Source organism: Meleagris gallopavo, chromosome 2 (genome assembly GCF_905368555.1).
Source record: "Meleagris gallopavo chromosome 2, MGAL_WU_HG_1.1, whole genome shotgun sequence".
Taxonomy (NCBI): Eukaryota; Metazoa; Chordata; class Aves; order Galliformes; family Phasianidae; genus Meleagris; species Meleagris gallopavo.
The window spans coordinates 5,384,799-5,407,654 of NC_139405.1; the positions used below are offsets into that span (position 1 = coordinate 5,384,799).

Below are 22,856 nucleotides of genomic sequence, written 5' to 3' on the forward strand. Positions count from 1 at the left end.
CAGGCTACGCTGTTCTCACCTGGACTGAAAATCAGTTAAACCGCGTTCTGGATTCCGAGGAGGAAAAAGTCAATAATCTTTTTTCAGTGCCCCCTGGTTACATCTAACACTGGTATATAGTTAGAGGGTTAGCCTAGCAAAGTCGCTGTCTCAGTGGCTGGAGAAAATTGGGCGCCCCGCTTTGTGGCTAAATCCTATCGTGGTTACAAGGTATTTCATCAGTTAAAACACACTCTCTGGTTGTGTTTGTGTGGTCTGTCAGCCTGAAATGTAGCACGAAAACATCAAATGGGCACAAATGGAGATACCTCAGGTGCTTCAAAGTAAGATGTCACTGTGCTGAAAAATCGGTACCTAACTCCAGCAGCTCGATTCAAGGAAATTAAATTGGCTGATTCTTCCAGCTGTCCAGGCAGCAGGGAAGATTAGCAGGAAAGCTTGCAGACTAAGCAGGGAGGCAGTCGGTAAGACATGTTTTAGCATCTCTCCCTCCCTGGGGTGCAGGTACCCAAGTGTGGCACCTCCATCAACCTAAGATCCAGTCAGTCCACGGAAGGCAGAAAACCGAGCAGGACTTGCTTCTTTTGGGTGTACACCAGCTGCATTGCTCCTTCCTGGGCTTTGAAAGGGCCCTGTAAGTCGTGCGTTTTTGCTGGCAGTGGGCCCTGGTGCATGAGAAGGGTGAAAGGGGCTTTCCTCTACAGCTGCCCATGCAGGGATCTCTAGGACTCGAGGGCCAGAGGTTGGCTCCTTCCAGCATGGAGTGAGACTCAGAAACGGGTTTATTTCCAGGTCTGTAGCTTATCTCTGATGGTTGTGTTGTTTTATAAAGCTAGACATCTGAAAGAGATCAGAGGTGTGCTGGGGCCTCCTCCTTGGAACAGCAGGTTTCTACAGTTCCTCTTGTGTGAGCAAATGTAATAAGACCATCTCTGCTCCTGAAGTACCGGCATCTTCAAAACTGGCTTTGTTTGTCTCATTTCTCCTTCTTCCAAAGCAATAACTGCACAGTGCATAGCAAGTACAGCTGTTGTGGTCATTTTTATGCAACTGTTTGTTTTGTTAATGCTCATCTCATCACAAATCCATTTACACATCCAGACCTGAGCCCACACTGGATGGGTGGCTCGGTGATCGTGTGGCAGTACTGCAGTGCTTGGCAGCATCGGGGCCAACTGGAACGGAGCTGCTTCTCCTGTAAGCATCCAAACATTCAGGGTTTTTTTGAGCTTGGTTTTGGTTCTCTTGGCCCTGTAACTCTGGCAAAGCTTGCTGAAAACCAAAAGGAACGAAAAAGGAAAAAGACCTTAAAGGATATTCTGCTTCCAGCATTACATATGATGTGGAGGGAAATAGATTTTCTGGATGGAGTTCTGTTTGCAGATCCAGCTGGCTCTTGAAGTAAGTGAGCATGAAAAGCAGACGATAAGTACGCACATATCCGGTACCTATCTGAAGGAACTGAAGTTATCTTAGAAACTGATATATACAGAGATCACAGCATCTGAAACTTTTCCCTCTGGCATTAGATGCAGCCAATGTTTAACAGAACTGAATAAAAATGTGACAGTTTAAGACACGGCAGCTCTTTCCAAGTGAACCTTCAGGGAGAACCTAGAGGAGAAAAATGTACGTTGAGATTTGGCTGAAGAATAGGGTTAATGCCATTTGTCTTTATCAAAACTGAAATGGCCGCAGGTAGTCAGGGCCTGGGTTTTGTATCTGATCCTGTGGACAGCAGTGCAGCACGATGCGATAGATCCCCGGTTCCGCTTCCTTCTTTTAATGAGCTCTGCCATCCAAGGATGGATATAGCTTGCTCTTGTGCAGCTTGCGCATCTGACTGGTTCACAGCACACGGCCAAAATAATTGAAGGAGAATCTGCGTGTGGGAGGAAGGGAAATCAGCCGCACATCCCAAAGCAGGAGTTAGCAAAGTGCTGCTTTTTGGCACGAGTTTGGCCACGGCTTCTGGTGTCACGAGCAGCTTGCTTTTTGCCAGCCTGCACCTGTAGTCAGCCGCAGCCGCATCCAGCCCACGTGAGCTGAGAAGGCAGGGGAGGGCTCCTCGTTTGGATCACCCCAGCACTTTCCCTGCTCACGGCTGACAAAGCCGTTTAGCACAAAGATGGCTCAGATATTCCTCTGGTATGTGTAGCTTGCCCTCTGATGAACGCTGTGATTTTCTCTAGCCGGTCTCGGAGATGGGAGAACACAGATGAGCTTTATCCAGGCCTGAAGAGGCTGGAGCACATAAGCTGCTTGCCATATTGATGAAACACCTGGGGCATTCATTCTGAAGCCTAAACGCAGGCTGTTCACCTGGACTGCCAAGTACAACAGAAGCTTCCTTCTGGCTGGCAGGGTGGTATTAATTTAAACAGAGCACCATCTGCAGGGCCTTGGAGAACAGCAGATCGGAGAGGAGAGGCAGGGAGGTTACTGGAAACAGTCTCGTTCTGGTCTGGGGGCCTCCACCCCCATCCATTACCTATCATTTCTAATTAGCAGGCGCATCCTGGGGAAAGCTGCTCCGATTCACTTTCTTGCAGATGCTTTTCTTGCTAAGAGCTGTTGTTTTTGCTGAGCCTCCCAAGCTTATTTTGCAGGCTTTCACAGGCATTTGGAACTGTAATGGTCTCAATGACCCAGTAATTAAAGGAGTCCTGTACCTCCTCGCCCAGAGAGCTGCCCCTTTGTCCTTCCTCTTTCTTCTCCGTGCAATGCCACTACCAGATGGTCGGAGGTTTTTTACCCCTTCAAAAGCCTCGTGTTTTTCCCATCTCATCAAGCATGTCTCAGCCATGCTTAATTAGCTTAAGGCTTTTCAACCACCCACCCCTCTCCCCCTGACTCACCCCCCAGGAGATCAGTTAAGGACCTGAACAATTTCAATAAAGAGCTTGGAAAGCAAATCCTCAGAGGGGAGGCATAGCTGCAGGAGGATGTAATATTAATGGTAGGGATCAGTCGTTCGTTCTTTCTTCTCCCACTTCCGTCTGTCTGTCCTTCCTCCCTTCCACTTATCTCCCCTTTCAGAATATCTGGGGATGCCCTTTGCTCCTTGGCAGTGCTTGGGAGCATTTGGTGGCTGGTGGTGCTCACCCTGAGACCGCCAACAGAGTACTGTTGCTTTTAAACCGTTTCAATTAGGAAGTTCTGTTGAAGTCCTCCTTGAATAGGAAATGGCAAACATAATTAGCTAACCCATGTTAGGAGGCTCTTGGGTTGAAGTATTTTGGTTGAGTTTGTTTTGCTTTATTGCCTAATTCCTTGGCTGGTTTGAAAGTAGCTTTATTTACAGATCAGAGCAGTTGAGATGAAAGCCTGGTTAATTAACAGAAAAAATAAATTTGCTTCTTGCTTTGTATTTAACGTGGAACGGCATTTATTTCTGCATTGTCACATATGCACTTTTATTATTAATCTTCAAGCTTTCGCTGTACAACAGTAAATGTTGTAAAACTGTAAAACTCTTTCCCTTCTTCCCTCCCTTCCTATAAAGCAATAGAGAGAGCTGTTTAAGCACGTGAAGCAGAGGCTTTGTGTGGCGTGTAGAATATCTCAGAGGTACCTGTGGACATTTGCCATGTAATTGAATACAACATCTTTTGTTCTGTTGCATTTCCAGGCAAGTGAGAGCACCCAGCCATCATGTGTTTGCACCACTACAATTAAATACCAACTAATTCAGCCACCTTGGAGATAAACATTTAGATATAATTAAAATGGCTAGCTGTAAATGCAAGAATCTAGCTGTGGATGATAGAGAAATGTGAGAGGGGGGTTCTTCACCACTATACAGCAATTTTCTTCCAACACTCTCCGTCGGCTAGATTGAAATGCTGTATAGGAGGCTAGATTGAAAGGTTGTTCCTACACTACTGCAAATCTTGTTATTTTTAAGGCATCGAGGGAAACAAAATGCAAAGAGCACACTCTAAATGAATGCACGATGCAGCACAGGAAAGGCCTGTAACATCGCTGCCTCCGTGGGAGTAAGTGGGGCTGTCGCTAAAGAGGAGCACAGCTCCCTGGTGCATTGGCACTGCTATTTACAGACCAGTAATCTTTGAAGTGCTAACTGCCCTTTTTTGTGTGTGTAAGAGAGATGCTGCGTTTTTCTTTTATATTTGTTTTCCACAAAAAGAAATGTTGGTATTTTTATGATGGCTGCTGCTTAGTTGACATCCTCTATGTAAAGATAACAGATGAGTTATGTGACCTGACATTCTCCCTGGGAATGTGCTCAGAAAGAAGCAAGCCAGTGGCATTTCAAAGTCTGCTTTTAAAGTAGTTGGCTATATACTTTGTTTATCATAATTGCTAGGATGTGCCATTTCTCTGGTATTTTGCACCTTCTCTTAATTGACTGGGAAGCAGAAAGCCTTTGGGCAGAGGCCCTGAGACCCAAAGGATGCATACTGAGAACAAAATGTGCCACTTGAGGCTGCTCCATGATCCCCATCCTGTGAGAAGAGCTTGAAGCAGTCAGGCTTGCTGCAGGCTGTGGAAATGAAGCGAGCTCTAACCCTTCAAGAGCACCTGTAACAAGTACATGTTGCTGGGCACACTTCTCAATTACTGTGCTGTTCATCCTCTCGCTGCACTGTGCCAGGTGGTGATTTGTGCACTTCGGAGGAAACCAGCACTGTAAGTGATTGGCTTTGAAGGGGGTTTCACATCCTGCTAATAGAAATCTCTGCTCCTCCCAATCACATATCACCTTGTAGCCTCCTAGTTCCTCCGTGTCTTCCTGTGCCACGTCTATTAGCGTGGCTCCACGCAAGCTGGCAGTGACCAATGTGAAAGGCTGTCCTGGAGATGAGGCACTCACTGGAGCACTGGGGGCTTCCCAGTTGCTCACTGAGCAGCCCTACTGCTTAAACCCCATGTCTCCATGTGAGGAGCAGATCAGAACTGGGCATCTGTGCCTGGCTGGGAGCTGGAGGAAGGACCAGCAGGGTGATGCTGCCTTGGCTCTGCTTAGCTGAGGACACCAGAGAGGCCACCACCAGCAGCGCCCAGCGCCTTCATGGCAAGGTTAGCACGAGTTCTGTTTTTCTGCAAGAATAATTTGATCCAATTCAGTGTATCAGCAGGAATTTTGTTTTGGCAAAAAAGCAACTTTTTTTTCTTTTTTCTTTTTTTTTTTTTTTTCCTACATTTCACTGGCTTCTTGTTTCTGGAGACTTCACAGTTTTGTGGCTGCAAACCTCACGTGCTTAAAGCTATTGGCCTGCCTGTGAAATAAAAACTGTTTGAAATAAAAACAGCAAAGGAGGAAAAGAAAAAAAAAAAAAAAAAAAAAAAAACAACACCACCACCTTTCCCAAGGCCTGACATTCAGATTGCTTTTGCAGTGCCCCCTGGAGGGATGGCCTTTGGTTATAAGCTCCACTACATCACTAGAGAGCTGGCTGCACACAACCACCATGGCAGCCCTCCAAAGACTGAACTTTAATGATGAATGCCACAAAATACTGCTACACAGGCTCACTCTGGGGAAAGTAATACTGTGTAAAATGTGTGATCTATGTCACCTGGAGTCCTTATCATTTCTTTCAGCTATTTGCAGAACTCTTTCGTGTTCGGGCTGCGGAAGGAGAGCATTAATTCAGGTTTAGTAAACATGAAGATAGGCAGAAATAAATGAATCTGCACTGTTAAGCTTGCTATAGCAAACATACCTTGAGAGAGCAAAAAGATGCTGAGCTGAACTTAGTGAGCTTTAATTTGGGTCCATTTTCATTGTACTTTCTTTTGTACCATAATTGGTATTATTAAGCAGTCTCCTGGGCTATGAATTACTACTATAGTAAGGAAATGAAACAACTGATGTACTTTGCTGACTGGGAACATGCAGAAGGAGAAGCAGGACCTATTTAACCGTTATTATTATTAATGTCTTCTCCAAGCGTTGTTAATATCATCATTACTGCCAGACAGCCATGCAACAGAGCTCCCTAAACTTCAATTGGTAATAATATAGTGCGAGGTACTGTATGCCTAGGTCTCTATCCACAATCATACAGCCTAAATCGTATATCGTGGCATGCTTATCAGTATAACCAAGGCATCTGTTAGATGGATTTCCATTTCCAAAACATTCTTGCAAAACAGAGAAAAAAAGACTTGCTGTCTTTTCAATTAGGAAGTTTTGTTGTTGTTGTTGTTGTTTGTTTTGTTTTTGTTTTGTTTTGTTTTTATCAGCAATCTGAAGGCTTCTACTCATACTTCTATTAATCAAGAGCTCTCTGCTGGCAGCCTTTCCCCAGCCGGTTAGGGCTACCCAAGAAATACAGAGTTCTGTTTCTCTATAAAGTCTTTACTCCTAATACACCTACTTTTTCTGGCAATTCCAACTCCATTGCCAATTTATCTATAGATGATGATTTTAACTGTCTTTTCCAACCTAAATGATTCGATGGTTATAAATAATTTTGGCAAGAGGCAGCAGCACTCCTCTGGCAACCTTGGGCTGTCCAGGCTTCTTTTGTATGACTCTCTGAAAATGGAACAGTTCCCATAAAACTGTCTGTTAAAAGAAGAAGAAGAAAAAAAAAAAAAAAAAAGTATGTAACTTGATAGGGGAAGAGATTTTGTTAGAAATATTTTGATCAACTCCACATGTGCCTTTGCAGCCAGCTCCTCTTGCAGCAGGACCACCCGCTGCATGTCGGCTGCGGCAGCTCCAGTGGCCTCAGGGCTGCTGCAGGTATCCCAGCTAACCTCCAGCTTCTTTCCAAGCCAGGCACTCTCATATGCTGTGGCAGCTGTAGGCAAAATAGCCAGCACCTCTGCAAAGTGCCTCCTAATGCAGTATGATGAGGAGGCTCGCCCTCTCCTCCTCCATCCCCATGTTTGAGGTACGTTTGGGGCTTGGGTAAGGTTTTGGTTTTGTTCTGTTTTCTCATTTTTGCAAGACCGTGTTTCTTGAACTCACCTAATGTGTGTAAATGCAGGCTGGCCTCCACTGTACAAATTCCTCTTCAACTGTAGTGCACAGTGCTTAAGTCAGAGTCAGCCACATCCAGTGTTACAGCAAATTACAGTGTGTATAACCAGGCTGGGAATCAGTGGTACTCAGTGCTTTCAGCCATCATAATGTCAGCTCCAGGCATTGTTGTGGATATTCTGTGGGAATCAAAGCAACTCATTAAGACACCCGGGTTATTTGTCCCCCTCACCACCAAATATTCACAACATCTGTTCACTGAAAGGCCACAGACTTCTAACTCAAAGCACAACTCATTCAGAGATGCATTTTAGGTGCTTATATCAGATTAGTAACTAAGTAGGCAAAATATTTGATGAGGATTTGCTGTGAACTAAGAACTCTCTTGGCAAAGACTACCTGTTTTCTATGTAGCAGTTCCTCCCTTCAGTGAGTTTGTCGTATTTAAAACAGATTCGATGTGAAAAGACCAATCCAAGATGTTTATTTTGTTGCCCGGCTTTCATTGTATACATAGAGACATCTTGTGAATGGTTGTGAAAAGAAGTTGTTTGAGACTCCTCAGACTGTTTGTCAGGCTGAAGGTTTTTAGTGCACTGAAGTGTAGTAAAAAATGAGAACTATAAAGCAATATAACCCGAATTGTCTAGACCTTTAAACCTACTCAGGAAATCAAGATATATATGTATTTTTAAAGAAACTCAATAAACCTTGTTTTTAGCATTGTGAAATCTGCTATTGACAGGGCTGAACATAAACACGGTTCAAGGCCAGTGACTTAATTCTAGGTGACACCACTCCTAATCCTTTATAGCCGAATCCTTCAGTTTTATCTGCGGCTCTGGGAAAAGGTCTGTCAAGGCTGAAGTCACTTGCACGAGGGGATTAGCAATTTTTGCATTCTTTTGAAAGCTTCAGTAATTCTCTTGAAAGTAACAGATGCCGAAGCATTTGTGGAAACTGTGGGCAGTGGCAAGCCTTGCACTGGCCTGCAAATTCTTTCAGACCTGGACCATGAGAAACAGCACACATCTGAAGCCTCCAATTCCAACCTTTGTGCCATGTATGCCGGCAAAAGCTCTGTGTTGTCTTCCGTCTGTGAGTAATCAAGGGGAGGAGAAGTGGGGAGATGTTCCTTCTGATTGACCCAGGGGTGGAATCACTATATTGATTTCTTTTCTTTTTTTTTTTTTTTTTTTTTTTTCCAAGCCTGGAATAGTTGAAAGCTGTATTATAAAAAGGCTTTGGGCTTTTTAGCGAGCTCATGAGCTAAGAAGGTCTTCATTAGAAATAAATCATAAAACATGATCCAAATCCAGCCATCTGAAGGAGGTTAGCTGGAGGAAATGCTTTTAATATGTGCAAGTCATCTTCCTTCAGCAAGACAAATGCCTGCCACTGTCAACTGCTAATACAATTATTCTCTTCTGGCATAATTGGTGGAGGTCTTGCCTTTGGTGCTAAGATTGCAAGTATAAGCCTTTAAGTTTTCTGGCACCCCATAATGGGAGGATGATATTACAGAAGGGCTAAGCACTATAATGTGCCAGCCTGGGTTTCAGTATTTTATATGGCATTTGACATTCTGAACATCCCAGGGCACTAGCTGCTGTATGCTGGCTGACCTTCAGGACACCTCACTGCAAGGAACCCTTGTTAGCCATCAGTTATTAGGAAGACGTGGGGGACATGTTACAGACTTGCTCAATAGCTTGGAAGAAAAGTATAGTTATCACATTAGACTTGAGAGTCTGCCAATTTTCATGACAGACACCAGTTTTATTAGCAGCTCTGTAAACTGTTGAGGGAAAAAGAAGGCAAAAGCCAATTTGTTGGCTCTAATGTTGCTGAGGTCTCTAAGCACAGATCATAGAGGTGGTGTCATCTCCAGTGAGGTGAGAACTGGCATTGAATTCATGAAGCCAAGCTTAGGACCCCAGATAGGTGGCTTGGTTTTCCAGAAACGCTGCGCACATGCCAACTGTGCTGTGAAATGCCATCCTTTGAAGCCAGTTGGAGCTGCTGGGTGCTTGGAGCTTTTGGAAATCAGGATCTAAACTCCATTTTAAAGTGTTCCTAGCTTCAGTCACCTGATTCTGAAAATATTGACCTACGTCTACTGCTATCTAGAGCAATCCGCACGGTAAAAGTGTGTTTGATGGAAAGAAGAGATATTCTCTCCAGTGATAAAGGGAAAAATCTTGGTCTATTTGAAAGCATATTCTCTCTCAATGAAAGGCATTGAGACGAAAATGAAAGTTTGTTCCCCCCTTTTTTCCTTAAAGACTTTTGTTCACGCTGTGTATTATGCGGTTTGTATCTTTGGCCTGCAGTTTCTATTTTGTGCCTGAAGATATAGTATGACTTGGAGGAATCTAATATCTCAGAGTGCAGTCAAGATGATTGCTGAGGAAAAAAAGAAGTGCCAAAGCTTTCCAAATGAGTTGCTCCAGGTCTTATCCAAAGTAATTAAGAAAAGTCAGTAATGCTCTAGTCCTAATCCAGCATTGGTCTGGCTTTCCATTTGAAATTGCTTCCTTTTGGTACAAGTATATCTCTGATATGTGTGAAACCCAGAGTAGATTTCTGACTCTTTTCTTTCCTGCTGGTCAAGTTGCCAGTAACAGCAGAATGGGCCTCTTCCAACAGTGGGAGTAAACTCATATGAGAGGAAGTTTAATTAGGAATAAAGCTATTTGGGAGATGATAAGCCCTCCAGTATACTTCTCCTACTCTGCACTGGTGAGCTGTAGGTCTGGTAGATCATTACGTGCCAATGCTGGTAGATGTCAGGGTTTATGAACCTGACTGAGGACCTCTCTAGAATGATTTCCTGTGGCTGTAATGCATGCTGCTGGCTTATTCTTACTCTCCACTAGTGAGTCCTTCTGGACTGTTCTGAAGAAGGAAAGCTGTATCTCGTAATCAGCAAGCTCTTCCTTGGGGCTATCTGCTTCCCATTTTTTTTAGGGAGCTTAGAAGAAACAAATTCACCTTCCTCTTCTAGGTGTCACGCTCACTCACCGTCCTCAGGGTCTTCTCCCAGCCTTCCCTATACCCTATAGCTAGAGATGAAGGCAGGAGCAGCATGGGGAGTGAGTCTTCCAGAAACCAAGAAAAAGGCAAAAAAAAAAAAAAAAAAGGAAAACCTCAGAATGCTGACTTACTGGAGAAAGAAATGTTCAACTGAAAGCAAATAATCCAGACCCCTGTTTTACATAGCTGAGGTCAGTTGAGAAATACTTTGGAGCTGTTTGGAAGTGGAAGGATTATAGCTGTTAGTATTCTTTGCCTTACGTTATCTAAATGTAAATGTCTGTCTCTGATGTAGCATCCTAGTTAGACCCTAGAATTTATGAAGTAAGGGAATGATGAAATGTGAAAAAGTTGAGAAGAAAAATGTGCAGCTCTGTCTTTTTGTAATTCTTGCTGAGAGCTGATATAAATGGAAGACAAATCAAAGGCAACAATAGCACCATGCATTTTATCTCGCACACTGTGATGCATATTAGTGTTGTTTCCCATTGTGAGCCCAGAAGAACATTTACAATTTTAGAAAACACTGCATAATGACTCTCCACAAGGAAGAGAAGCTAGCATATGACTGCCAATACTGACACTTGCTTTTTTCTGGCCTATGAAATTATTTTCCTAAAACCCTCTGAATGGAAAAAAAATTCTAACCCTGCACTGTGAATTTTGAATTCTGCCCTAAATTTTCTCCATGAAACAGAGTAGATAGATGTGGTGATTTTCTATATCCAGTCTTTGACCTTGCCAAGAAATACTGGTCAAACCCATCATCATGTGACAATGATCTTCTAAGGTGTGGGTAATACCACCCAGGCTGGTGGATGACTCTTTTCCAAGGCAATCCACATAAGATTTCTGTTCAGTTTTGCTTTTTAGTGTTTTGGAAACATTCCTGGCTTTGTGGGAGGAGGGTGAATGTCAGGAGGACTGGAGCAAGTATTTTAAGTATTAAACACCAGCAGTGCTATTGCGGTCTGGTTCTGTACCTCCCTCACTCTCCAGAATGTCAGTAGTAAAAGCTGAGTTGTAAAACACGCCATTGAAATGTGTGGAAATGCGTGATGGCCATCATTGAGCTGGAACACCCATAGTGGTAGCTAGGCTGTTTTTTTAGACTTGTCTCAGTTTGGGCATACATAGCATGCCGTTCCCTCTAGCAGCATTGTGTCTTAGAGATTTTGATCCATTCTCAGCTTGCTTCTATGCACTCTGAGTTGAAAGGAGGATGAGATCATCCCCTGCTGGCACAGGACAGTCAGATACGAGCCAGCTCTTGCTCTGACGTAGCAGTGCTGAGCTGAGTGCTGAAACCTGTAGGGCCAGTGCCAGGTGACACAGGGAGAGCTTGAACTCTTCTTCAACTCCTGGTGGCCAAATGCAGCGAGTGGGGGATACATCCCTGCTTTCTCTCCAGAGTTAAATCTAAGGTGTTTCCTCTTTGCACCTTCCTTCCCACTGAAGCAGCCTGCTGGGCTTTATCTTATAACAAAGTAAGTTCTAGATATTGCCTATGTATCTGAAACAGCCCTCTGCTGAAAGCCAGGCACCAACAAATTCAGCATGTAGTTCCTTTGGAATATGAAATACTGTGGTGGGAATGTAAGCACCCCCATAATAACAGGTGAAGAAGCAAGTGCTGAACATTGCTTTCAGTATTAAACTGTGGCTGAGTTGACCTGGAGCTCTCAATTAGAGACAAGAACATCAGGCACTTCATTACTGGAAATTAGAAAAAATAAATTAAAAGGCAAAAGTCCAGCAAGGAATTACTCTGGCCAGTATTGTTAAAGATAGTAAAAAATGTTCTTACAAATATATTAACAGCAAGAGGGGGGCCAAGGAGAATCTCTTGCTTTTTTTGTACGTGGCAGGGAACATAATCACACAGGATTAGGATGAGGTTCTCACTGTCTTTTGTCTTTAATCATCAGACCTTTTATCCTCAGGGTGCTCAGCCCCTTGAGCTGGAAGACAGGGATGGGGAGGAGAATAAACCCCCCATGATTCAAGAGGAAACGGTGACTTGCTACACCACCTGGACTGTTAAAAGTCCATGGGGTTGAATGGGATCCACCTGGGTGTGCTGAGTGAGCTGGCAGATGTGATTGCCGAAGCTGCTTTCCACCATCTATCAGTGGTCCTGGTCAACCGGAGAGGTCCCAGACAACTGGAGACTTGCTAATATGATGCATGTCTACAAAAAGGATTGGAAGGAGGATCTGGGGAACTGCAGGCCTGTCAGCCTGACCTTGGTATCAGGGTACAGAATGCAGCAGATGATCTTGAGTGCAGTCGCACAATATGTGCCGGATAACCAGGGGTTCAAACCCAGCCAGCGTGGGTTCACGAGAGGCAGGTACTCCTTGACCAACCTCATCTCCTTCTACCACCAGCTGACCTGCCTGGTGAGTGAGGGAAAGGCCATATATGTGATCTACCTAGACTTTGGCACTGTCTCCCACAGAATTCTCCTGGAGAAGCTGACGGCCCATGGCTTGGAGGGGTGAAATCTTTGCTGGATAAAGAACTGGCTGGAGGGATATTAGGAAAAATTCCTTCTCAGAGCGGTGATGCAGTGGCACTGGTTGCCCAGGGAGTGGTGGGGTCACCATCCCTGGAGGTGTCCCAGAGCTGTGGGGATGTGGCACTGAGGGACGTGGGCAGTGGGCACGGTGCAGGTGGGCTGGGGTTGGACTTGGTGATCTTAGTGGTCTTTTCCAACCTTGATGATTCTATAATTCCATGATTATATTGCAATGTTTTGACATTGATTCTAGGAAAACATCTTCCTCTACATAATCATCATTTTTCTCTTACATTCATCAAGTTATCAGTAGAAATTAAAAATGACATCAGTGCATACAAGGTAAGTAATACTGCACTTGCAGTATGTTTGGTTTTTCTCTAAGCCCTTTGAGGCCTGGCTAGTGTTGACTCATATAGTGTTGTAGAGGAGAAAGACACGCTTTCACTGGAGAAATGGGAATAACAATCAGCATTTATGACACACTGCAAAAGCAGCACAGATCTCCAGAAGCCAGATTTCAGTGATGTCTTCCACAGAGAACACGATGCTTCCCCAGCACAGTGAGGAGCATCACCTTCAATAGCACAGCCAGCACTGTCACCTGTCGCTGGGCTGTCCCCTTGTTTACTGAGGGAAAACAACCCCAAGCCATTTATGTAAAATTTCTTACTGCCCTTGATCGTGTGTGTGTGTGTGTGTGTGTGTATGTGGTGTTTAAATGTCTGTTTTGTTTTGGTGAGTCACCACCCAGGTCCAAAGCAATACAACTGACAAACATAAATAGGTGAGGATTTCAGTAGCGAAATGATTTCTTTAATGGAGACTTGTGTTAATCACCATGTACTCAAAGCCGACTGTAAAGCTTTAAAAGACTCAGAGTAGAACTGTTTTAAAAAACAAACAACAGGAAAAAACAACCCACAACCTGGATACAGTTCTTCAATTGTTTTTGAAAAATGATCATCACTGAGTGCGTCTCTTGGTAGGGAAAAAAGATATGATAAGTATCACCTGTAAAGTCTTTGTGATTGAGTGCTGCCAATTACCACTTTTCTTTCCAGCAAATGAGCTTCATATTCTGTTCAGCTTAATTCTAGGAAGCTAGCAGGCTTACAAAATTAAAACAGAGAGCTTGACTGTGTCTTGTTAAGCTTTTGGAAATGGAAGTGCTCTTTCCAAATAGCAAGATGTTTCAGCCAGGTGTGATGTGAACAATACCTCTGGTTATCCAAGTTTTTAGGAAGGGGGGTTTTTTGTTCTTTTTTTTTTTTTTTTGTACAAGTGTGTGTTTTTCACTTTTTCATGCTGACTGCTGCATCTTTGCATCACAAAATGTTTGAAAATTACAGTGTGCTTGCAAGGTACCATCCATTAACAGAACTTTGCTGAACTTTCTTGTGCTCTTGTCATTGAGAACATTCTGTTCTATCTTAAGCCACCAAATTTAGGCTGGGGTCTGTGGATAAATAAAGAGAAAGTGTCTCTTTCTCTCCTACACAGTATTTTGTTACTGCTTTTCAGGTAAAACCATACACTCTTTATTTACCCTTCTGCTGCTCTTCCCTGCCACTTTGAAGCTCATTCTTCATACGCTTGGCAATAGTCTCCTTGAAAAGGAATTGAACAGAGTATTTTCCAGGGCTCCTCTTTGACTTAGCAGTTATCTCTTTCAGAAGCAGTGACCCCAGAAGTAAATGTTTGCAGTTGTAAGGGTGAGCAGCCTTGGCTGCACTTTATCAGAAACTTGGGCAAAGCCTCCTTTTGTCCTGTGCTCACGGTATGCTTTTTCACCATGTTGTGCTCTTCGTTGTAGCTGGGGTTGGAGACTTAAAATATATGGGTGCTTGCTTGAGAGTTTGGGTATGTTTGGAGGGGATTTTTCTCTCTTCCAGCTCTTGAGCAAGTTGCTTTTTTTGTCTTTTCACATTCTTATTCCCCTCCCCCCCCTCGCACCTTACTATGATTCAGTTTTCCAATAATTATCATTGCTGCTTGCTTGCAGTGCCTGCCTGGTGCTGGTACAACTGCTTAGAGCCGAGAGCTGACATGGTTTCTTCTGTTTGGGGGGGTGGCTCCTGTAGAGGGGAACCAAAAATTTCTTTACCGTTTCTGAAATAAATAGCGTGCTGCTCAGATAAATCCGACCTGCTTATGAGATCCAGGACCTCTTTGCTTTCACAGTCTATTGCTTTGCTGCAGTTGCATCAGGATTATTTGAAATGCTCAGAAAGTATGGCGAATGCAAAATTGAAATGGAATAGGGGCACAGTATGTGCTGATGGAAAATCCAGCAGCAGGGCGAGCTATTCAGTTGTTCGTGATGGAGGGGAAAGCAAGGCCTGCGAAAGCTATTGGGCACCTGGGTCAGCTCTTCAAAATGAAGGATTGCATCCTCACTCTGGATTAGTGGTGCAGAGAGGCATTAAACCTGCTTTACAAGGATAGCTGGAGACAGACAAGAAGCGTGGCAATATGTGTGGTGGGTGTGCAGGAAAAATGCATCACTGTGAGTGTGGATGTGCAGGCGTCATTTGGGCAGCTGGTAGTTGTTCCAGTGCTCGAGGAATAAGAGGCATTCTCCGTGCCCAAACATCAGTTCTCCCTGATGGAAGCCAAAACTCAGAAGACCTGGAGGGTTCCTCTGGTTTCTGTGACAGGATCCTTCGGTGCGGCCATTCCTTGCATCCATGATTTTTTTAGCACCAGGGAGCTGGAGGTGATCAGGAACTGAGCCGTGTAACTTGTGAATTTGATAAGCAGTTACAAGTGACAGGGAAAGTAACAGAACGGGAAAGGAAGGTAAATAATGCTGTTTCTAGAGAACTCTGTATTCAGAACACCTACGCTTTTCATAGGACCACTGAGCATGCTGTCTGCCTCATTTACAGACAGGGAGATGGAGTGCAAGAGCTCTGAAAGCAGTTCGGGCCAGGTAATCTGCTAGTTTGAATACTACCCGGCAACATTTTAGTTATGTTAACAGTCAGCAGTCAAAGAATTCAATTGAAAGCCTCTGGGTGCTCCATTTCAGATATTCCCTGCTGTAGGGTTCTTCTTTGATGAGAGGTTTCACAGAAAGAGCATCTGGAAAACAGCAGCATGGCCTCTTTGTCAGAAGAGAAATTCAGAAAGGCCTTTTCTGCGAATGATATTCCCTTGTATTCATCAAGAGCCTGCTGTGTGCAGGTCTATCCTGTTGTTAGAGAGAGACAAAAGAGACAAAGAGCTCCTGATGGGCATTAGCGACTTTAGAGACGCCCAATTTGTATGGGTCTTATGGACCAGATTGCTGGGAGACAATCCTCCCTGCACTCCCATTCCCACCTCTAGGGAAAAAGAGGCATAATGAGATTTACTAAGAGTATATTTAATAAAGAACCGAAAAAGGATAGGGATAAGCACTTCTAAGACACTTTTAAATCACGTTTTAAAAGAATTGCCGTTCAGCTTGAGCCTGGAAATAACAGTGCCTTTAGGTACAGACGCGTGCACAAACACAGAGCTGACGCGATGCACGCTGCGCCGCGGGGACGGGGAGCCTCATCGCTCTGCTGCTCTTGGAGACAGAGCCAAAATGCCACAAGGGAGGGTAAACACTCGATTTAATGATGAAGGGGCTGCAAATCCTAACAGCGGCATTAAGAAATGATGCTCAGCTCTTTCCGGCGCCTGGCAAAGCTAGCGTCCCAGCCAGCGCTCCTTCCTCTGACATCTCGAGCTTTCTTTTCATCTCTGCGGTGCCTAATTGCCAGGGAGTTTTTTTATCAAGGTAAAAGATTCCTGATTGAACAGATGGAGACGTTTGTTAATGAAGCTGCACTGAATAGAGCCTCAGACTCGTACTCGACCCGGATGTCACGGAAGGATGGCGAGGGGGGAATTTACCCCAGCCTTCAGAGTAAAAAAATTAAGCAGGGCTGTGGCTGCTGTGGCTCAGAGCCCTCAGAGCAGGAGGTAGGGCACTTCTGCATATAGAACCATGCAAAAATGCAGTGTAAATCTTATTTGTGGGGATATTTGGTGTGGTCAAAAGGGGTCAGTCATGCTGGATGGAGGTGGTGAATAGAGCAAAGCCAGGTTCTCCAGTTCCTAAGTGAAGCAACATTTATGCTACCAAAACGCAGCAGTAAACAAAGTACACGAAGGCTTGACGGTAACATTAGCAAACAGCTACAGTGAAATAGCTGGGAAGAAGGAAAAAAGCAGCCCTGGCTATTTGCAGAGAAGTGGAACTAGTTTTGACAGATAAGACAGTGCAGCTCCGGGTCACAAGAGCTTTGTCTTTCATTTTTGTTGCTGCAGATGGAAAATGGTGCCTTCAAATTTTAACTGGAGAAATTCAGATTTTAACGAGCCCCCGTTTCTCACTGTCTCCCAATTAGGGGAAGCATATTTACAGTTAAATGTAGAATAATAAGTTTAATTTAGTGGCTGTGTGTTGCGGAAATCTGCATCATTCAGAATAGCTACGATGTAATTTTCATATTACATAAAGACTGAGGTGTTTTTTTTCAAGGTATATAACCAGAGTAGAAGTGGCTGCTAGACAAATAACTTATACTTAATGAATTTCCCTTGGTTGCAGATTGTCCATGGGCAGAAGAGCATTTTATTGGAAATCCTGTGGCATTACCCAACAAATCTGTTCTGTAGGTATTTTTCAGGAGTAACAACCTTGCCATTTTACCTGCAAAAAACAGTAGTAGCATCCATGGACTGTTGTGTTATGGCTAACTGCTTTTCTTAAGAATTCAGAATGATCCTAAGGCAAGGATTTTGCTCTTAGTTACAAGGCTTCTAACAAACATTGGGGATTTTTTTAAGATCCGTGTTATCTTGGTGTTGCCCGATTGTACTGGAGGGACTCATTTATGCATGAAATCTCATTTTTCTGTTTGTCTTAAAGCTTGTCCGTGGTACTATAGCTGGAAATTCACTGCAGAAATCCAGGCTCCTGCTCTGGAGCCCAGAGGCACCAGGAGGGCTCTGTTGAGGCTGGGCTCTGCCATGAGCATTCCATCTTCCCAACTGCCTCACAGTCAGCAGCAAATCAACCCCCTAGAGTCAGGCAGCTCTCATTGGTTCTGGAGAGACTTGAGGTAGGATTCTGCTTTGAGTTACCTGGGAGAGGAGCCTGCCTCTTTCTCCTGATGACAGAGGCACTCTTCAGCACGCAGCAAAGCCTTGCTGATGATCAGGTAAAAAAATAAGCTGTATGGATTGCTCTGCATTACAGCTCCTAAGCCTGCATCATTGCCTGCGTATAGACATAAATCTTGTGCAAGAGGAGGAGTTACACTTCTCACTTGCTAATTTATCAGGAGTGTGGAGGATGGATATAGGTATCTGACCTCTCTGTACATTTTCATTTTAATTTTGTGAATTGCATGCGAATTTGGAGTTGTGTTTCTCCAGAGGAAGAGCAGTGCATTAGCTCTAACTGCGTGGAATTACCAATAGATTGTGATTGTAGAGGAGAAAAAAAAAAAAAGATAAAATAACAGAACAGAGATTTCTATCTGCCTGGTAAATATTTGTCTGGCGTGTTTAAGAAAGCTGGGAGTGCCTTTGCCTGCCCTGGCATCCTGCTGTCACTGCTAGCTGTGTAAGCAGCCCGCAAAGGGCCGGGGCAGTGAGCTCTGCTAGGAGCACAACTGGCTTCAGTAATTGGAACTGAAAGCAGTACCTCTCAGGCTCCCTCCAGTTCTGTGGTGCCCCAAGACCTGAAATACCTCGCTCGTTTGTGCTCTAACCTGTAGCAATCCAAAGTGGGGATGAGGAAGGCCTCTGGAATGAATGGGCTGTCGCTGCCATGCTGGTTTTGTTCAGGTCCTGCTGTTAATGGGAAATGGGCTCGTTTCCATGAGGCGCTCGGTTTTATTGCACGGCAGGGAAGAAGCTTTGCAGATCGTGTCCCTCCCGCGTGCACAGCAGTGTGGTGAAGTGCCGCTGTCCCCATCCTGTAACAAGAGCAAGGGAAGAAATGAAGATTTATGTTAACATGAGTTGAAAGTCCTTCCCAAAATCGGGCTTGTAGAGCACACAAGCACCCTCCCAAGGTTTGCAGTGGTACTCAGCTTTGTGAAGGTCTAAAATATCTCCTGCCTTCTTCGTCCCTGAACGATGTGTCTCGCTACCCATTTCTTGCTGACAATCTGCAGCAATCAACATATGCCATAAAAAGCACAATGTGGCCATAATCCAGTCCCCAAAGGGATGGCGAATCAGCTAAGCAGACTCAGAAGGAAGGGGAAGTGTAGGACACATGCTAGTGTTCTTCTGACAATGTTCATAGCCCTCAACCTTACGAAAAGCAATTTTACAGATTTGCTGCAGCTGTTGTTACCCTTTGGATCTCCCTTGAGGGCTGCCCACCCTGAGGCTTTTTGTGTTGGGGCTCTCAACACCTTCTGCTTTCAGCAGCCCCAATTAGTGCAAGCGTGCACACACCAACACGTGTGTGCACAAAATGCTGTGGCTTTAATTAGGCTTTGTCTTCAGATCGCACCGTGCCAATAATGCTTTGCACCTGTCAGCTGCATGAGGGATTTCTGAAGTGGAAAGCGAGAAGCCTTTCGGCAGTGTGGTGAAGCCAGTCGTGCTGGCTAGTTAATGGGAGATCTTGGGGTAGGGCCGGGAACTCTGGGCAGGTATTGAGGAGCTGCCAGCCGTGGAGGCAGCTCGAGCTGCTAGAGGAGCTGGGAGCCCAGACATAGCTGTCACATTGCATCCCCTTTGATTCATAGATGGTGCTGGAAAGTGGGCAAAGCCTGATCCGCTGGGATCAGCTGCCAGCAGGAGAGCACCCACATTTAGCAGGGGTCCTGAATCCCTGCAGCAAGCACATGGGCATCTCACACGGAGATGCTGTGTTCATGGTGGGGTGGTGATTTTCCACAGTGTTGTTTCTCATGTAGCTGTTCACCCAAGCTCATGGAAGAGCAGCACACATGGGACCTTTCTGTTAAAAGGGCAGGCAACATCTCTCACTGTGACATTGTCCATCGTGCTTCCCTCCGCACAGTGAAACAGTGAATTGGGCTGATTTGTTGGTTCTGCATTTGCTGGGCTCCTGTTTTAGCATTTACACTTAGTAGAAGTACAGGCAGTGTGCCAGAAGTTGCCTGTGAGAGCAGCATCACCATCATAGGGTGCACAGAGAGGGCTGATATCTCCATCACAACCTAGGCTTGCACATACAATCAGAAGGAAAGCTTCAGCGGGAAGTACATGCTTATGGACAAATGGAATGGAGTGCACTGAAGAGCATTTTATAAAGACACTCTCAACCCATACAGAAAGGTATCTGTTACTTAGAATGTTCTATGTCTGTTGCTGCGGTGGTAAATCATTTCTGCTCACAAGTGAACCCCTGATGAAATGTTTCAGTCCTTGCTACGCTTTGCTGTTTCCTCACAATTCCCCCAGTATCTCGATTGCTTAGCAACCAATAGCCTGGCATCCTGGAGCTGGACCGCAGGGCAAGGCAGCAGCTTATGGTGGCCACAGTAGCAGAGCAGTGCTCTGATGGAAATGAACTAAAAACTGGCTTCTCGGCACTCCAAATGGCAGAGTATCAGTAGCAGTGCGTATGAAACAGCAAACACAGTTTTTCTTCCCCATTTCAAATACTGTTAAGAGATTGAATCTAAGTTTGCAGACAAGCCTGAGGCAGAAGAGATAAAAATGTTGAGTTTCAGCAATGAAGTGCATTTGCCTAAATTCAAATTCTAGTTTGTGTCTCACTATGGGTATGTTTGAACTCTCGCTGTATCTATTTTTATTCTGCTAGCTGGAGAAGCTCATAAGTGTGATTAGGTCCCCATCACATACTGCAGTTTATGAGCATAAAGGCTTCTACGAAAATGCTGAGGAGAAGAACAGCAGGGAGACAGAAGCACACACTGCGATGGGGTTTTAACAATCCTAGTTAGAAAGGAGTGCAGATAAGTGCGAATATTTAAGCAATTATTTTCAAACCACGTTCCACCCCTCATATCCCCTGCTCTTTTCTCAGAAACCTGCCATTTTACAGCAGCACAGTCTATAAAGGTAAAAGCATGCCATAAGAAAAAAAAATCCGGAAAAGAACAGGCATACAGAGTTTGAGCATTATACATTAATCAGGTACTTAAGTTTCAGTTTTTCTCCTTTCACTTACAGGGATGCAAGAGCAAGAGGAAACTTCTGTAGAGCCTATGAAGGTTGAGCTTGCATGTGAAGCAGCAGAAGCTTCAAGTAATGACGGTTTGTTGTTCTAACATTTTCATTGTCATAGTGCACAAGTAGCATGCCTTCCTAAAGTTTGTCTGTATGCTTTCCCCCAAAAAATAAGAATTCTGTTTATCATCTCTTCAACTGAGACTTATGGGAGCCAGCAGTGTGCCCTTGTGGCCAAGAAGGCCAGTGATATCCTGGGGTGCATTACAAAGAGCGTGGCCAGCGGGCAAGGGAGATGATTTGATCCTCCCCCTCTACTCTGCCCCGGTAAGGCCAGATTTAGAACACTGTCTTCAGTTCTAGGCTCCCCAGTTCAAAACAGACAAGGATTTCCTAGAAGGAGTGCAGCAGAGGACTACAAAGACGATGAAAGGCCCGAAGCATCTCCCTTGTGAGGAAAGGCTGAGAGACCTGGGGCTGTGCAGCCTGGGGAAAAGATGACTTAAGAGGGGATCTGATTAATGTTCATAAATGTCTAAAGGGAGGTGAGAGGCAAATGGATGAGGCCAGGCTCTTCTCGGTCGTGCATAGTGATAGGACAAGGAGCAATGGCCTAAAACTTGAATATATGAAGTTCCATTCCTTTACGGTAACGTTGACAGAGCACTGGAACAGGCTGTGCAGAGAGGTGGTGAAGTCTCCTTCTGCAGAGATACTCAAGGCCCACCTGGAGGCCTACCTGTGTGACCTGTTGTAGGGAATTGCTTTAGCAGGGAGTTGGACTCAATGATCTCTTGAGGTCCCTTCCAACCCCTGCAGTTCTGTGATTTTGTGAATTGCTACTGTTCCCTGTTAGAGACTTATGAGATTAGTTTTGTTTGTTTGTTTGTTTTTTACAATTATTCCCAGATCTTTTTAGGTCTGGATGCACATTTCCAGTGGTGCATCAAGATTCAGTGGAGTGTGTTTCTCATAAAATTGAGTCCACAGCACTTCCTTGAAAGCCCCTTTCATACCTCTGCTTTTCTAATTGGCTCAGTTTATATGTTCAGCTGGTACATTCAATCTGCTTGCCTTTTTAACTATGTGGTATTTTAGGCCTGCTGTAATTTTGGTCTGGAAATTGATTTGGCCAGAATGTTTCTCATCTCACAGAGGAGTCAGAAAATAATATTTGTGAAAGCTTCTGAGACAGTGCCTGATTCCATCCTGAGGCAAGCATTGGTTCTATAGCCACTGTGAACTTAATGTCAATTAGAGGTCAACATATAAGCTTGTTCTGGCTCAGAGCTGATTTCCCTTCAGAGGAAAGGAAGTCCTAGCATAGCTCAGTCTTGTAGAAAACAGAAATTATCTCCCTAGAACATTTACTGCTAATAAAACTATCATGATGTTGTGACCTAGCAGCATTTCCAGTTGGGTCTGTGAACATTAGCAACCCAATTGTCCCAACCTGCAACTTGATGAAATCATTTTTGGTCGGTTCCTTTGGTAAGCAGATGACCTGGCTGTCTGGCTGGCACTGGCCTGAGTACTAAGTCCCTGCTCCAGCTCATCATGCATAACCAGTTCTTAAACAAAAAGAATTGCCAACTGGACTCTTCCTGTGTGTAAAGGAGTGCTGGATGGGATGAGGGCCCTGGTACTTAGATTTTGGTAAGGCAAACCCTTTGTCATTCTTCTGGATGGGCTCCTGTAGCTTAACAAAACTACATGAGGGACTGTTTTGGATTCTGATTGAAAGGTCCTTTTGACTGCTTCAAAAGGCAATGTTCTCAGATTTGGGCTTCCAGTTCCCATTTTGTTTGTCATCATCACTGAGACCCCTGTCTGTAGTGCAGACCAATTTCTGATTCATCCCTTAATGTCTTCAGCATTTACATAATATAAATTCAAGGCAAAAGTGTTTATGTCTCCAAGATAAAACTATTGCATTCCTTTGGACATTAATTACACAAAGTATCTAACACCAGTTTCTGTTCTCTGACATTGGATCATATTGCAGCATTTGGACTGGTGACTGATTTTGATACTGAACCGTAGAGAAGCTTTTGTAAGAACAGGGAAAGGAAGCATGCTTAATGGGTTTGGTTGCTGGTTGGTTTGCCTTTTTTTAATGCTGGAGATTATGCTATTACTAGAAATTGCACAGAATGAAGCCAGGACAGCCTTCTCTCC

The 22,856-nt window shown here is 44.4% G+C and overlaps 1 protein-coding gene and 1 long non-coding RNA gene across 11 annotated transcripts in view; one reads left to right on the forward strand and one right to left on the reverse strand.

Annotated features, from left to right (window-relative positions):
* MACROD2 (mono-ADP ribosylhydrolase 2) overlaps positions 1–22,856 on the forward strand; it is an 837,243-nt gene that overhangs the window by 803,560 nt on the left and 10,827 nt on the right. For 7 of the 10 annotated variants that reach the window (XM_085218728.1, XM_085218731.1, XM_085218732.1 and 4 more), the window contains one exon: positions 20,682–20,765. The exons of 2 other annotated variants lie outside the window; for them this stretch is intronic. In XM_085218728.1, the coding sequence (XP_085074854.1) occupies positions 20,682–20,765 (84 nt within the window). The remainder of the gene's footprint in view (positions 1–20,681; positions 20,766–22,856) is intronic. One more of the 10 variants, XM_085218726.1, reaches the window with a different exon arrangement.
* The window catches only part of LOC146544849 (uncharacterized), a 32,600-nt gene continuing 27,119 nt past the window's right edge, over positions 17,376–22,856 (reverse strand). Inside the window, exon 4 of the long non-coding RNA XR_014881824.1 lies at positions 17,376–18,478. This is a non-coding gene — a long non-coding RNA (uncharacterized LOC146544849). The remainder of the gene's footprint in view (positions 18,479–22,856) is intronic.